Here is a 14,392-nt window from a genome sequence, read left to right as displayed (position 1 = left end):
TGTGAATACAGTTTGCAACATCCCATATGAAAGACAACCGCTATTATTCATACTCGTACATGAGTATGAATGCATGTGTGCAGGTGTGAAGCTATATACAATAAAATAATGTTCATGGAATGACCACACACCCGCACACATACAATAAATGAAATAAACAGCCAATAATGACTTAAAGTTTAAAGTGTTGGAGGCAGAGGAACAGAACGGTCACTATAGTACTGTATACACAGATTTTAAGTGCTGCTATTGTACAATTGTATATACATGACTGTGTATACTGTCTTTATAATAAGGTTGTGTGCACCACCCAACACAATTAAGTACTATTACAACATAACCTTTAATGCAAACCACTTACATAAGTACCTGAGAATTCCTAAGATTGGACTGCAGATCAAAGCAATCCAGTGCTCTGTATATATGGCATGTTGCTCCAGTGCAATAATATGGCATGTTGCACTAGCTCCTGCTGGGCAATAACTAATACAGCAAATTTCTAACTCAAACATTAATAGGTGTTAAATAGGAATTTACCTCTATTATGTAGACCTAGGCCTATATTAATACTCAGTAAACAAAAGTATGTGCTCACTGGCCCCTGACACATTGTTTGAGAAAAAGTGGTGTGATGTCATGTCACCTTAAAAGACAGGTGTCTTTCCCTGACGACTACATACGGACAGATAGCCCAGATGTGACTAAACTGCTGGAAATCTGGTAATATATGAGACTGGTGGCACTACTCAGCTAAAATTTAGCACTGAGTATAACAATCACGAATGGATGGTCAAACAGTAAATGGCTGCTTTCCTTGTCAATTCTCCAGCTGTATTTTATTTTCAGTGAAAGTATTCACATTTACGGCATTTTATACTATACAATTTATGCTAATAGTAATCCATGACTCTTCTGAAAAGGCTGCAAGTAAGTCTGGGGGCCAGACCTTTTCTCAGGGGGAGGGAAGAAGGGAGAAGGTCTAGAGACCGTGCAGCATTTCCGTGTGCTCTTGGAATGTCAACACTTCCCATGCATGTAGAAACTGCACATGTTGATGCGTGATACAGGTCAGTGCAAGAATACTAGCCTGCATGCATGCTATTATTCATAGTCGTACATTAGTATAGAATTTATTCTATAGTGCAGGTGTGTAGCTATAGATAGTGCTAAGGTCATCTTCATGGTTAATTCCCATGCATGAATATAACTGGCCCCACACACACTTATAGACTTTGCATATACCTACATGCACAGCCTCGATCCTCCCAGGCCGAGTTTTCGCTCTTTTATAAAAGCAACACTGGCTGACGTAGTATATACAGTTTGCAATTTCCTGTTATGAAATTAAGACACCACCTGCTGTTATTTTATGATTGAGTATAGACTATAATATATGCATGGTGCAGGTGCTGGAACTGATCATTCAAAGGATTATTCAATGCCCGGCCATGAATACAACTGGCCACATGCACACTCACAGACATAACACTTATAGTACATGTGATACTATTATAAGTGTCAAGTGTAATCATATCCATTGATGCTTATAATACCTTGATATTCATTTCCTCTTGTGTGGGCAAGCTTAATGGGTATACTTCATTAGTATAATACTTACCTTCGTACACGACACCATGCATGCATGCATGTGTTTAGTAATGAATGGCTCTCCGTTTCTACATGCTCCTGTGACTTAATGTATGACATCGATATCACATGGTGTATTGTTGCACTACCAACAAGCCTGCGAGTATAATTATATAGATGTATAGATGTGCATAGATGAAACCATAAGTTAAAACATGCACGTTCACCACGAAATTGACCAAATCCACAAAACGGTGCATTAACTGGTTTGTAGTTTGCAGCTTCTTGCAGCTACCAATAGCTATCGTTCTAGTGTATACACTGCCAAAAGTGAGGTGGGAATATCCCACCAAATTTGGTGTGACTGTGTTGTCTCCGTATAGGTACACCACATTTGGTGGGAATATCCCACCAATTTGTGAAGTGGGAAAGGCACACTCGTCTTGGTGGGAGAACCACACTCTTGGATGGTGGGAAAACTACACTAGCTTATACTGTACAATTATTTTAAAGTACAAAAGTATACTTTAGTGAATTACTTTTGTAAAATTATACCGTAAACTAGACTAGTTTGTTTACTATAGTATTAATTTTAACAAATACTTAATTGTCTCCTGTGAAGCTGTGGCTTATGCTCTCTATTGCGTTGTCGAGAAGGCTTGCTAGCTATAGCTGTGGCCCTCTATGGTGTTGTTGAGAAGGCTTGCACATGCACTATATAGTTTAAAGCCAGAAGAAGCTCTTTAATATTAAAAGATGCTGCATATAACTTAGCCGATATGCCACGTATGCGTGCATGAGAATACAGTGTTTGGGACCCTATATGCGCTTCCCAAAAGCAACCATTAGCTGGAATAATTATATTTTGGGTCGTTTCAGTGTGCTGACTGTTGGTCTGTTGCTGCATGCTCACTCTATTATAATTATAAGAGTTATGCAAACCAGTATAGGAGGTACAGTTTGCTATTAGAACTTGAACCGAACATTACATAACTTATATATCAGATTGCACTGTAATATGACGTCAATTACAATTTGAAATTCATTACTTTAGCTGTGCATATTTAAAGGCTGTCAGCTAGCAACAGTGCAAACTTGCGCTTAGTGTATTAGTGTCTCATAACAATGACACAACTATTCGGGATTTTCCTAGTTTTTTTGGCTGTGACTACATCTGATGTTGGAAGCACTAGTTGTGAACCAGGAGAGAATGTGTGCTCAAAGTGCTACGATGTGCTTGTGAATGAGATAATAGAAAGTGACAAGAATCGATTTAATCTCCAACGTGCCTTCTTTCCACCCGACACATCATATCCAGTTTTTGTGACAGTGATATACTACTTTACGAGAAACATGTCTGGAAATGGCTCCACTGATTATTCCCTAACTTCCCCCAACCAGACCTGGTTTTGGACGCAGTCCACTTTCTACTTGTTCCAACCTATCCGGTCGCTTCAGTACACATCTCTATTTTTTTCTGACTCTGAGTTTCGTGAGACAACAGTTTTTTTGTACCTGCAGCCAGACTGTATGAATGCTGGGCTTAACATGATTAAGCTTCTGACTCAAAGAGTAAGCATAATAATAGATCTATTATGTATATACACAGTCATTGTGACACATAATTATACTAGCATGTTATAAAACAGTCATTATGCCTCGGTGCGCATGCGCATGCGAGGTATACGGTAGTGTGTTTGTGTGTCTGTGTAGACCGCGCGCTACAGCTGCTCAAGGATGAATCAAGTGCAAGTAAGAGTTTCTATAGGCTTCTAGTCATGTTTACTTGGATTTTAATTCGTGGATTTGCAAAATAATGCCGGCTTCATTCTCGAGTTATGCCTAGTTTTGCTTACTTGGAATGCCATTGCAGCCTTTTCTTTTGCTAAGAGTCCGTAGCAAAACTTGTTCACCGAGCTAGACTTGAACTTTTGGCATCGATCGTTTTTAACAACAATCATGGTTGATCATTACCTACCCTATTCGGTTGATTGCATGTAGTTGGGCGTGGCCCCACCCTGGCCGCGAACGTAGGGTTGGGCACCACTGTAATACGTCAGGTTTGTTCCTGCTGCAAAAATTTGCAGCCCAATCAGATTGCAGAGTTCAAGTGTGAAGGCGTGGCTCATTAATGAAAGAGTCAGTAACTAGTAATTCTCTTTAGTTAAATCAAAATGCAACAATAGTAGACAAGCCAGCTTGATCCAGGAACACGCCAGGTCAGTTAGAGCTAGTGGTATGCAAAAATGACTCCTGCAGTAGCATTCTAAACTGAGCTTTGCGGTTACCGCCCACTTGGAATTAATCGTATTCATGCTTAGCCACACCCTAAAGCTAAGTGCCGGTGGAACAAACCTGACATTGCAGTGGTGCCCAACCCTACGTTCGTGTCCAGCGTGGGGCCACGCCCAACTAGATTGCATGCAGCAAAATTAAAGAAGTTCATCATAATAACAGAGCCTCCAAGTAGAAACTTTTCTTTTCAGTATTAATCAGCACATTTTTCCGTATTTAATGATGATTTTCAGTATAAAACATGGAAATGATAATGCTGTTTAGTGACTTTGTAATTGCCCCGCCCCTTCAATAAAGGGCGTCGTAAGCGAGATTTGGCTAAATTTCATGAAATTTATATAATAATAATAATAATAATGGTTTCTATTAGTCTCGCGGGCCATACTCCACAATCTGATACTACGTATGGTGACTATTGCCAGGTTTTCGTGTACAGTTCTGGAATTTCGGAACGATGGCATTTCAAGAATTTCCACACAAAAATGCAAAAATGTACCGCAAGCATTCAAAATGGGTGTGGTTTAAAATTGTTCACCATTGCTAAAAGTTGACAAGCTACACTGTACTGAGTCTGTTGGTTGTACAATCAGGCACTCTAAAGGATCAAAACTATCAATTGTATTGCTTTCTTGAATATCTAGCTGATGGATAGCTGCAAGTCAAGAATGAAAAGAAAGATTAGGGAGCCCAAAAGTTGGCAAAACTATGGTTTCATTTATTCCAAGCAGAAATAGCCATGGCCTTTTCTCCAGAGTTTAATACTGAACATGAGATAATGTGTGATATGGAAGCAGAAATGAATGCATGCAATAGACAACATTTTCTTGTATTATTTTGCAGCTCTACAGATCTAGATCTACAATTATTGAGTATGAATTATCTATTGTCTTGATACTGAGTCTATGTTCACATGATAGCTTCTTCCACTTGAGATACTTTCAGTTGCTGTAGAGGGTCTATACTTTTAGTTTAAGTTATTCTGTGGAGAAAGACTGTATGGTACATTGTGGTTAATTGACAGGATACAATAATTAAATTCTACTGCGACACAAAAACCTGGCAATAGTCACCATACATAGTATCAGATTGTGGAGTATGGCCCGCAAGACTAGGTTTCTATAATGAAGTGCAATTATGGGTTATGATTTAACAAAAGGGTGAGTTGAAGGCTAAACTGAACTTGTCAGTTAGCCGTAAGTAATAAAATACAATAATTATAATAATTATGGACATACATGTACACAATTACAAAAAAAAAAATTAATGATGATACCAGATGAATATAAGAATTGACAGTGATTAAGTGGGCCTGAATGATGATGGCATGGCTGAACATTTATTACAAGGGCAAGAAAAATGGTAGGTGCAAGGATTGTCAGATGTGAAGTTTTTTATGAAATGAGACCAGATCGATATGACGTGTTTTATACATTTTGATGATAGAGTTAAGTCAATAGGAGGTAGCTTGTTCCATAGTTTTGGTAAGCGGTTAAAATAGAAGTGACTTTGTAGGTATGAGGAAGAGAGGACGTGCTTTAAAGTTAACTTGCTGGACGAACGGGTATTGGTATTATCTTGAAAATTTATATAACTACGACTGTTGAATCGCACAGAGGGTTTTTTAGCGAATTAACTAGAAACATGATGTCTGCCATTTCAAGATAATACATTAAAGGCATTATTTCAAGCTTTATCAGGCGATTTCTGTAGTCCATTGAGTTTTCAGTAATAAACTTGGTTGCCCTTCTCTGTACTGTTTCTAGTTTGCGGATGTCTTTGATCAGAGCAGGTCGCCATATCTGAGAACAATACGATAATTGTGATCGAACGAGGGAAATAAATAATTTCTTTTTCACTGAAACTGTTGAGGTTGATGAAAATATAGCTGTCTTTCGTATCAGACTCACTACTAGTATAGAGCATAGAGCTACTACAGCTGTAGGGATGCTACTAGACCCTTCACTGTCAACTATAAGGCCAGTTAACTTGTTCTGTAAGCTAACAAAAGGTCATTTCTAGTCTTCTAGATCTACATGTATATCCGTATCTTTACAATTAATTCCGTATAACCGTGTTAGAAGACAGAAATCCGTATAAATACGGAAAAAACCGTATACTAATTGGAGGCTCTGTAATAAATGTGTGTATAAAGCTAGCCTCGAGACCAGGCCGATTAAAATACATATTTTAATCGGCCTGGATTCGAGGCTAGTATAAAGCTAGCTATTAGTAGTTTTATGTTATGTAGCTTTGGCACCTCCACCGAGGCATCAGCACCCGCGGTGCTTTCATTTTAACATCAGTGGAGACAGTCAAGCTTGCTCTCACAGCCTCAGAATTATGCAGTTAGAATAGTTACAGGTATAGAACTAGCATCTGGTTGTCCAGTTGAAGTGCAGTGTTGAATTGGCACTGTAGTAATGAAAGCACCGCAGGTGCTGATGCCTCGGTGGAGATGCCAAAGCTACATAACATGAAGCTACTAATAGCTTTTATACTGATGAACATTTTTGCTTTTGTTGCATGCAAACTCAAAGAGTGGGTAATGATCGACCATGATTGTTGTTAAAAACGATCGATGCCAAAAGTTCAAGTCTAAATGGCTGCCATCAACAGAGCCTTGCAGCTCTCTTGACTTCCTCACTCTTGCAGCTACCAATAGCTAGCGTTCTAGTGCAGAGCTAACTACTAAGTAGAGTAGTAACACTCGGTAAACAAGTTTGGCTACGTGCTCTTCTGAAAAGGCTGCAATGGCATTCCAAGTAAGCAAAACTAGGCATAACTCGAGAACGAAGCATTATTTTGCAAATCCACGAATTAAAATCCAAGTAAACATGACTAGCTCGACTAAAAGCCTATAGAGAAACTCTTAGTTGCACTTGATTCATCCTTGAGCAGCTGTAGCAGTCTACACAGACACATGACACACAAAGTGACAAACACACTACCGTAATTGATGTAATTACAGCGCCACCATAATTTAAGCGCCACGTCAGCATCAGCATAATTTTTTAGGTCCTAAAAAAGCGCCAACCGTTGCATGCTGGAATTATTTTTTTCTGGCGCTTATAAAAAGGCTTGTTTTGAGACATCAAGACAATCATCCTGCATCTTTGACTTCCTTCACTTCTAAACAGTTGTCTAACCCATAGCTACAGTCACTGAATGTTGTTCACAAGTCACTCGGCTCTCAACGATGCAGCTAGCAAATGAAACTGAGCTAGACCACGCCCATTTCCGCTCTACAAATTCTATACTAGCTGTAGAACATAAGCGCCACCATAATTTAGGCGCCAGCTTGGGCTGAACGCAATTTTTTGTGTTCTAAAGATGCGCCACTCAGAAGTAGAATTAATTTTTTCTGGCGCTGTAATTACATCAATTACGGTACCATATACCTCGCGTGTGCATGCGCACCGGGGCATAATTAGCCCAATTAGGGTGACCACAGTGTTTTGTTTGAGTCTCTGGAGATAAATTTTATTATTAGCTATAGCTTGTAAATTTCAAATGTTGTTTGGATAGCTATAGCTATAGGATTAGCCTCCTTTGCAGTCCTCAATAAGAATTAAGAATGGAGAAGAATAATTATGGAGAAAGAAGAGACAAAGAAAAAAAGATCTCCTTTTTTGGTCTCTTCCTTCTTTCTTTCTTTGTTCCTCCAATTCGTCATGTATTTTGAACTAAACAACAGAAAAAGAAGAGCCAGGGCTATATAAGCTAGGATTATGCCCAAAACATTTCAGATGCATGATTTGTTGGAAACGTTCTCCCAGTATAATTATACAGCATACCGTATAGCGCGAAATTTTCGAGGGGCTTAATTTTCGCGGATTTCGTGGGTTAGAATCCTAACACGAAAATTAAGTCCATGAAAATTGAATTACCTGCATAGATTTAAAGGCGTGGCTTCCGGTAAGCAGTCATTCCGCAAACATTGTGCAACGAAATAGCTTTTAGAGGCTAATCCACGAAATATAAGTGCCTCGAAAATTTCGCGCTATACGGTAGTTAATACGTTCAACTGTTTTCACACAGAAATAAATTAAAGTACTTTGCCACTTGTTCTACCACTTCTTGATTAAAGTAATGCCTCCTCCACCTTACAAATCGTCTGAAATTGCATTGGGCATGATCCTATAGCTAGCTCAGTATCCAAGTAATGAACATTGCAAGCCAATAATTCCTCTAACAAAAACACTGTGGTCACCCTAATTGGGCTAATTACTACAGTGCAATTCAACACACTGCACAACCAACTTGCAATTGTATGTTAGAACAGCCAATTAGCGTTAAAATTAATTAATTGCAATGGTGTCACGTAATACCCCCCTGTCTCATAATACCCGAATCACTTTGAACACTAAAATGCTAGCATTAGCTGCAAACAAAGCACTGTCACTAATTTTTTTTTGCTTACATGCAAGCCTATTGACCATAATAGTTAGTGAACAGGCTATTTATAGCTCCCTCAAGATTACTGCAAGACAGGGGGTCAGAAATATTTAGATGTCTTGTAATACCCCTTTGTACTCTAGTACTAGTAGTTAGCTCTGCACTAGAACGCTAGCTATTGGTGTAGCTGCAGGAGTGAGAAGAGAGCTGCAAGGCTTTAGCCTCGAGACCAGGCTGATATTTTAATTGGCCTGGATTCGAGGCTATGCAAGGCTCTGCTGACTTGCAGCAAGAGTAGATAAGAGTATCTACTCTTGCTTGCAGCATAGATAGTAGAGGTTGATTTATGGTAAGTCTGTAACTGCATATTTTGTTTGTTTCACAGCTAAAGCTGCTTGCAATGCAGCAGAAGATTCTTTCTCCAATTACAGACAGCTACAGTGCTAAAGGAGAGAACCTTACAACACTGGAGATGTTTCACAGAGGTGAGAACACAGCAGTTGCATTAGGACAACACTTCACAAACTACGGATTTGCATTTCAATTTGTCTTTCCTCTAGTCGTGATGTTTTTTCTCTGTTGGCTGTCACATCATTTAGTTGAAAATGACTCAAAAGGGTTCTTCAAAAAAATAAGAAATGATCTAGAACCACCAAACGAAAATGCCAACCAAGAAAATGATAACATACATGATATGGACAGTATTAAAGTGTCAACAAGGAATATGTACATTGTTATTTTAGTGATATGCTCAGTATCGTTCGTTATGTACGTGATAGTATTGGACATAGTAGCAATTACGTTTCGGAATACTAGAGTGTCTTCGGAAATATTCTTTAAGCCAACTCAAAATGAGTCACAATACAGTAATGTGCTCGTCGCCTTTAAACTCGAATATTCTATTCCATTTCTCATGTTTGTCTATGATTTTCTCATTTTTGCGGCCATGGTAGTAGGAATGATTTGTAAACGTTGTGGTGTGCGTAAAGGAAAGTGGTATCATATCGGTATAGCACCGATGTCCTGTATTGTTGTTCACTCTTACCACATTCTAATTGGCTTCATCCAAACTCCACATCATGCTGCAAGCATTCTTATATTCTATGCAGTGACGGTTTTCATCTTTTATGTGACGTTCAAGGCTGCATACTATAATCTATTTGAAATGCATCAGAGATTTAACATTAATGGTGACAAAATGATTAAATTTTGGACTTGGGAAAAGTGTTGCCCTGCATATAAATTGCCACATCCTGTTGTACTGACAATTATGAGTCTTATATCATTTTTCTGGTCTGGTTTTATGGTATTTGTGGTAGGGATTTTTATCCTTATACCTATCAACATGGCTATCGATGATGCTCCTGCACGCTTGTTCAGTATCAACCAGACTGTCCTCGTGTTTATCGGCGCTGCTATCACCTACAAACTGTATCAAAACCATGCAGGTGCTCACAACATCATAGAGCAGTTAGTGAAGGCAAATACAGAATACTTAGCTACGAATGGGATCGATGGTGAGCTTGTAGCGTGGAAGAATTTGGATAAAGTTGATAAAGAAATTAAAGTGGGGAAACTTATGATTGCGGCTTTACATACTATCAGCGCTCCAGCTTTGCAGCAACAAGGTTCCCAGCCTCCAGCTCCTCCAGCTCCTCCAGCTTTGCAGCAACAAGGTTCCCAGCCTCCAGCTCCTCCAGCTTTGCAGCAACATGCAAGGTCGGCTATAGCTGTCCATCAACTATAGCTTCATTCAAACTATAAATACAGTTGGTACGCTATTTAGCTTGTTTCTTGACTAATGTTTTTGTTTCACATTAGCCATTCTATTAGTTCTTTGTCTTTCAGTAAAATTTGCTTTGATATAGTTTAGTGCCCGTGCACGTATGTAAATTAGTGGAAGTAATAATTTAATTATGGCAACTGTATAGATTTTTAATTGGTATAGAAATTGATGGAGAAATTTTATGACTTGGTTTATATATATATCAGGGATATAGAGCTGTTGCTTGGCAACCAGCATCACCTGCATGTCATGCTGTTTCTGTCCAAAACTATATATATAATCATCATAAGCTGTCTCTGCTGTTGGGCAAAAGCTTGCTGTTGCTGCTGAATAATTGTATCTATACTCTTTGTGTGTACCACTACATGTGTGTATAGTATTATGCCCATGCATGGTGTTAATTACCATGATAAATTATGCTCGGAATAATTTTAGCATAATAGGTGTCTAAAGGGGAATAATTAGTCTCGCAAGTCCAGCCCCTTCACTCACTCAGGGTCTGGTAACAGTGTGCATGTGGAGTTGTCCCAGTGGAATTTAATTTAGTATTCACTGCTTTCCACTTTGTTTCCCATTTCTTGGAAATTGTTCATTGCGAATCTGTTGCATCATTTTGTAGAAAACGATAAACTTATTTTTGTGAGGAGTGAAAAGTCTGCAGACAATGATAACCATGGTCTGGGAGAGGTAAAGATTTCAACTGTCAATATGACTGTATATATCAGTGTTACGTGTTGTTTTCTTTTTGTACTTTTTGTGATCACACTCGATTGCATTGGAGTCAATAAACGAGCCTTCTTTGTACAAGACGATATTTATTATTATCCCGAAGCAAAGAGTGGAAATGAGTCGTCTGTATAAGGACTCTAATCCTGGAATTTAGTGTACCTGGTTTGATGCTTGCTGAAGATTTGTTTGTACTCGTTTTAATGTTTTTGATGTGTGTACGCAAGTTGTGTATACTCATACCACTGATCAACAGTGTTGTAACAGATGCTGCTGCTTAGGACAGTCGTGTAAGTTGTCTTTACAAGAAGTGGTACAACATCATAATGGGTCCAATTTCTTGCTTGCTTATCCATTCATATCATATCCTGGTGGGATTCATTCATACACCACACCATGCAACATGCAAGCATGCTGGTTTTCTACGGACTTATGATTGTTACTTTTATCTTAACATTGAAGGCTGCCTATCACAACTTATTTAAGTTGTACCAATGGCATCAGAAGCAATCCACGTGTAACTGTGTTTGCAGAGCATTGTTTTGTTGTTGTCCTGTTGTTATCGATGAGAATGAAGGTCATGGAACAATGGGCCATAGAGCCACGAATTATTCATTTACTTTCATGAACACTTCTTTAACAGAAATAATCTATTTGTACATTGTGTTTTTTGCTGGAATAAATCTAGTCAACATTTATGTACCCTAGTGTTCCTCTTTGGTTTGTCTATTTTTACAGGTTTGGTTTTTGATAGCATTCCTATTTATCTTAGTGCCAATCAACCACGTTATTGATGATGCACCAGCACGAATCCTCAGCATCAACCAGACCATATTTATTCTCTTTGGAGCAGCCATTACTTACTTACCAAGATAGGAAGTTTGAGACGTTTCTCGACTACTTGGTGAGAGCTGTCGCCAATAAAGATAAAATAGAAGATCGTCACTTCAAGGACATTAAAACAGACGCCTGGGAAAAGATGAGCTGTAATGAGAGACGCAAAGAAGTGGCTTACGTTGCTCTTAGTGCTATGTATAAAACGCACGATTTTACCCCCCCCGCATTTATTGCGGCGTATCTTTCATACATCCAGCTCCTCCCCCATGCAGCCTTGCAGCAAAAAAGTACAGCACACTGCCCAAGAAAAGAGCGGCTCCTACTATTCTCCTCTAGAGCTTCTCTCTTCCATTCTAGTTCTGTTACTATGTTACTAGACAAAGCATCTAGCTACAATAATTTTTCTGTGTATCTTCTTGTAAATGACAATACAATGTATAATGTTGTAGTTTGTAGCCCAGAGTAATCTATAGTACCGGTACTATAGCTCATAGTTCCCTGCTAAATACACTCAAATGGGATCTAATGCATGCATAGCGTGATAATAAGACATAATTATGAGTCAGTCATCTTGTAGGATCTCCATGCACTATTCTTCTGGGGTACATTCTAGCAAACTGGTCAATCACAATGGGGATGTCCAGTCATTCTAGTGTTAGTCATTGCTTCTCAGTATCTCTCAGTGGAGCAAGAGGTGACTGGGATAGTGCAGAGGATCTATTATGCATGCAATTAGCATTATACATAACAACATTGGAATGGCAATACTGATTGCACTAGCCTCGATCCCAGGCCGAGTTTTCGCTTTTATAACGGATAGGCAAACAACCAGTTGTTTGCCTAACCGTTATAAAAGCGAAAACTCGGCCTGGGATCGAGGCTATGATTGCACCTGCTCAATTGGGCGTGACCATGACTTGTCACCCCATTCGCATGGGTCAGCACCAGAGGAGGTCGGACATCACTTGAACTTTCACTAATTATGACCTTTTAATGACATTCCAGGCCAAATTGCTTTTCGTTTTTGCTGACTCAGCAGTAGAACATGACTGGATCTAGCTAGTATGGCTATTATGTGCTGATAGGGTTAGGTCCAGTAACTATAATAGACACCAAACACAACTAGCTGTCAACAGATTTAGCGACAGAAACCGTGCAGAAGTATTGTCTCGTGAATTAGTCGCCCTCTATAACATAGACTCGTGATTAGGCCGCCCAACTTTTAGAGGGCGGCTAAAATAGAGACTAGCAGAGAAGTACAGTAGACGCTACTGCTGAGTCAGCAAAAACGAAAAGCAATTTGGCCTGGAATGTCATTAAAAGGTCATAATTAGTGAAAGTTCAAGTGATGTCCGACCTCCTCTGGGTCAGCACTGGTAGTAGTCTTATGGTCAGCATTGGCACTGCATGTAGTCAAGGCTGGTTATAGTCAGATCACTTGACCTATGAACTCAAGATATACCACATGCACACGGTTTGCACTGCACTGCACTAGTACTACTGGATCATGGACTGGACAACACAGCTGGTAGTCTCGAATACCCGCCTCAACCTAAAAGCTTGAGTCTGGTCCAACTTAGCCTCGTTCCCAGGCCTTACTTTTTCTTGCTGTTGTCACTGTTCATCCATAAACAAGACATAGTGAGGCAGCAAGGAAAGAAATGGGCGTACAGTTAAAAAAAGTAAGGCCTGGTTTGGGAAATCGCGTGATCCACAAGGATTTTTATGAACGTGGGCGATATGTAGCCCACAATCGTGACGTAAGGTATTCTCCCACGCATTCAGAGTAAGACTGTACTGTACTGCACTGCACTGAGACAACCACCAAGCTGTGCTGCAAGTCAGATCAGAGAACCAGCGTGGCCAGCTCTGGTGGCAGTAGCTACCTGCTATATGATAATGATGACTAAGCTATTCTACTATAGCATGTAGAAAGACACAAGAAAAGGTAATAGTGATAGAATCTAAACACACAATCTAGACTAGTAGATCATCTAGCTAAGCCTAAGGTATAGCTAGCTATAGTGCTTGCAAACTTCCAGTTCCAAGTCCATGTCCAGCTTGCTGCAGGCAAAGTTTTATTAGTCGTAGACCTCTGCGTGGGCAGTCCAACATCTCTAGCTCAGTATGCCCACGCTCATTTTCACCCTTCTACCACCCTTCTACCCTCACGCGACTTCCCGATACAGGCTCTCCTTTTTCCTAACTTTACGTCTATTTCTTTCTTTATTCCTCCAATTAATACCGTATTTTATCTCATTGAACAAATAATACAGTATTTTATCTTATTGAACGATTGTGATAAAGAACAGAAAAAGGAGAGCCTGTGTAGAGGCTAGGTCCAACTCACATATGAACTTTGTTCTGCACAGTCAGCAAAGTCAAGTGGACTACACGCCCACAAGCATAGTGATAAAGCCACAAGCCACCGCATGTTAGGGACACGTACACAGAGGGCTATATCAGACAGTGTATCAATTAAGGCTAGGAGTTGAAAGCCTACGAGAAAAACACTGAGCTTGAAGCCATCATTGCACAGAGCTAGAGGGCCATGAATAGAGATGTCAGACCGGAAGTAGTGCGTGGGCGTATTTTCGTACAGTAATTCAATGGTAAAAAACGGGACCAGAAAGTGAGTAAACAAGAAGGGCTTTCCGCAAGCCCTGGAAGAGTCTAGCAAACAACAGCTGTTCCCAGGGGTAAAAAATAGCGTAGAATTTGATTTTTATAACAGTTTTTTATGATTTTAGCATTTGATGCTTGTTT

General features: G+C 39.5%; 1 protein-coding gene across 1 annotated transcript; it reads left to right on the top strand.

Moving 5' to 3' along the window:
* Positions 1–2,670: 2,670 nt before the first annotated feature.
* LOC135334397 (uncharacterized) lies at positions 2,671–10,253 on the top strand. The gene is made up of 2 exons (XM_064529554.1): positions 2,671–3,159; positions 8,663–10,253. Exons 1-2 carry the CDS (start codon positions 2,713–2,715, stop codon positions 10,022–10,024), a joined length of 1,809 nt encoding a protein of 602 aa, XP_064385624.1. The 5' UTR covers positions 2,671–2,712; the 3' UTR covers positions 10,025–10,253.
* The last annotated feature ends 4,139 nt before the right edge of the window (positions 10,254–14,392 follow it).

This window comes from Halichondria panicea, chromosome 3 (assembly GCF_963675165.1).
Source record: "Halichondria panicea chromosome 3, odHalPani1.1, whole genome shotgun sequence".
NCBI classification, from domain to species: domain Eukaryota; kingdom Metazoa; phylum Porifera; class Demospongiae; order Suberitida; family Halichondriidae; genus Halichondria; species Halichondria panicea.
This window is presented reverse-complemented; position numbering and strand designations above follow the sequence as displayed.

Bases quoted from the DNA above. Each gene is read 5' to 3' on its own strand.
- LOC135334397 (XM_064529554.1), top strand. From the start codon at position 2,713: ATGACACAACTATTCGGGATTTTCCTAGTTTTTTTGGCTGTGACTACA. The intron at 3,160-8,662 runs GTAAGCATAATA...TTTGTTTCACAG, and splicing joins TTAAGCTTCTGACTCAAAGA to CTAAAGCTGCTTGCAATGCA.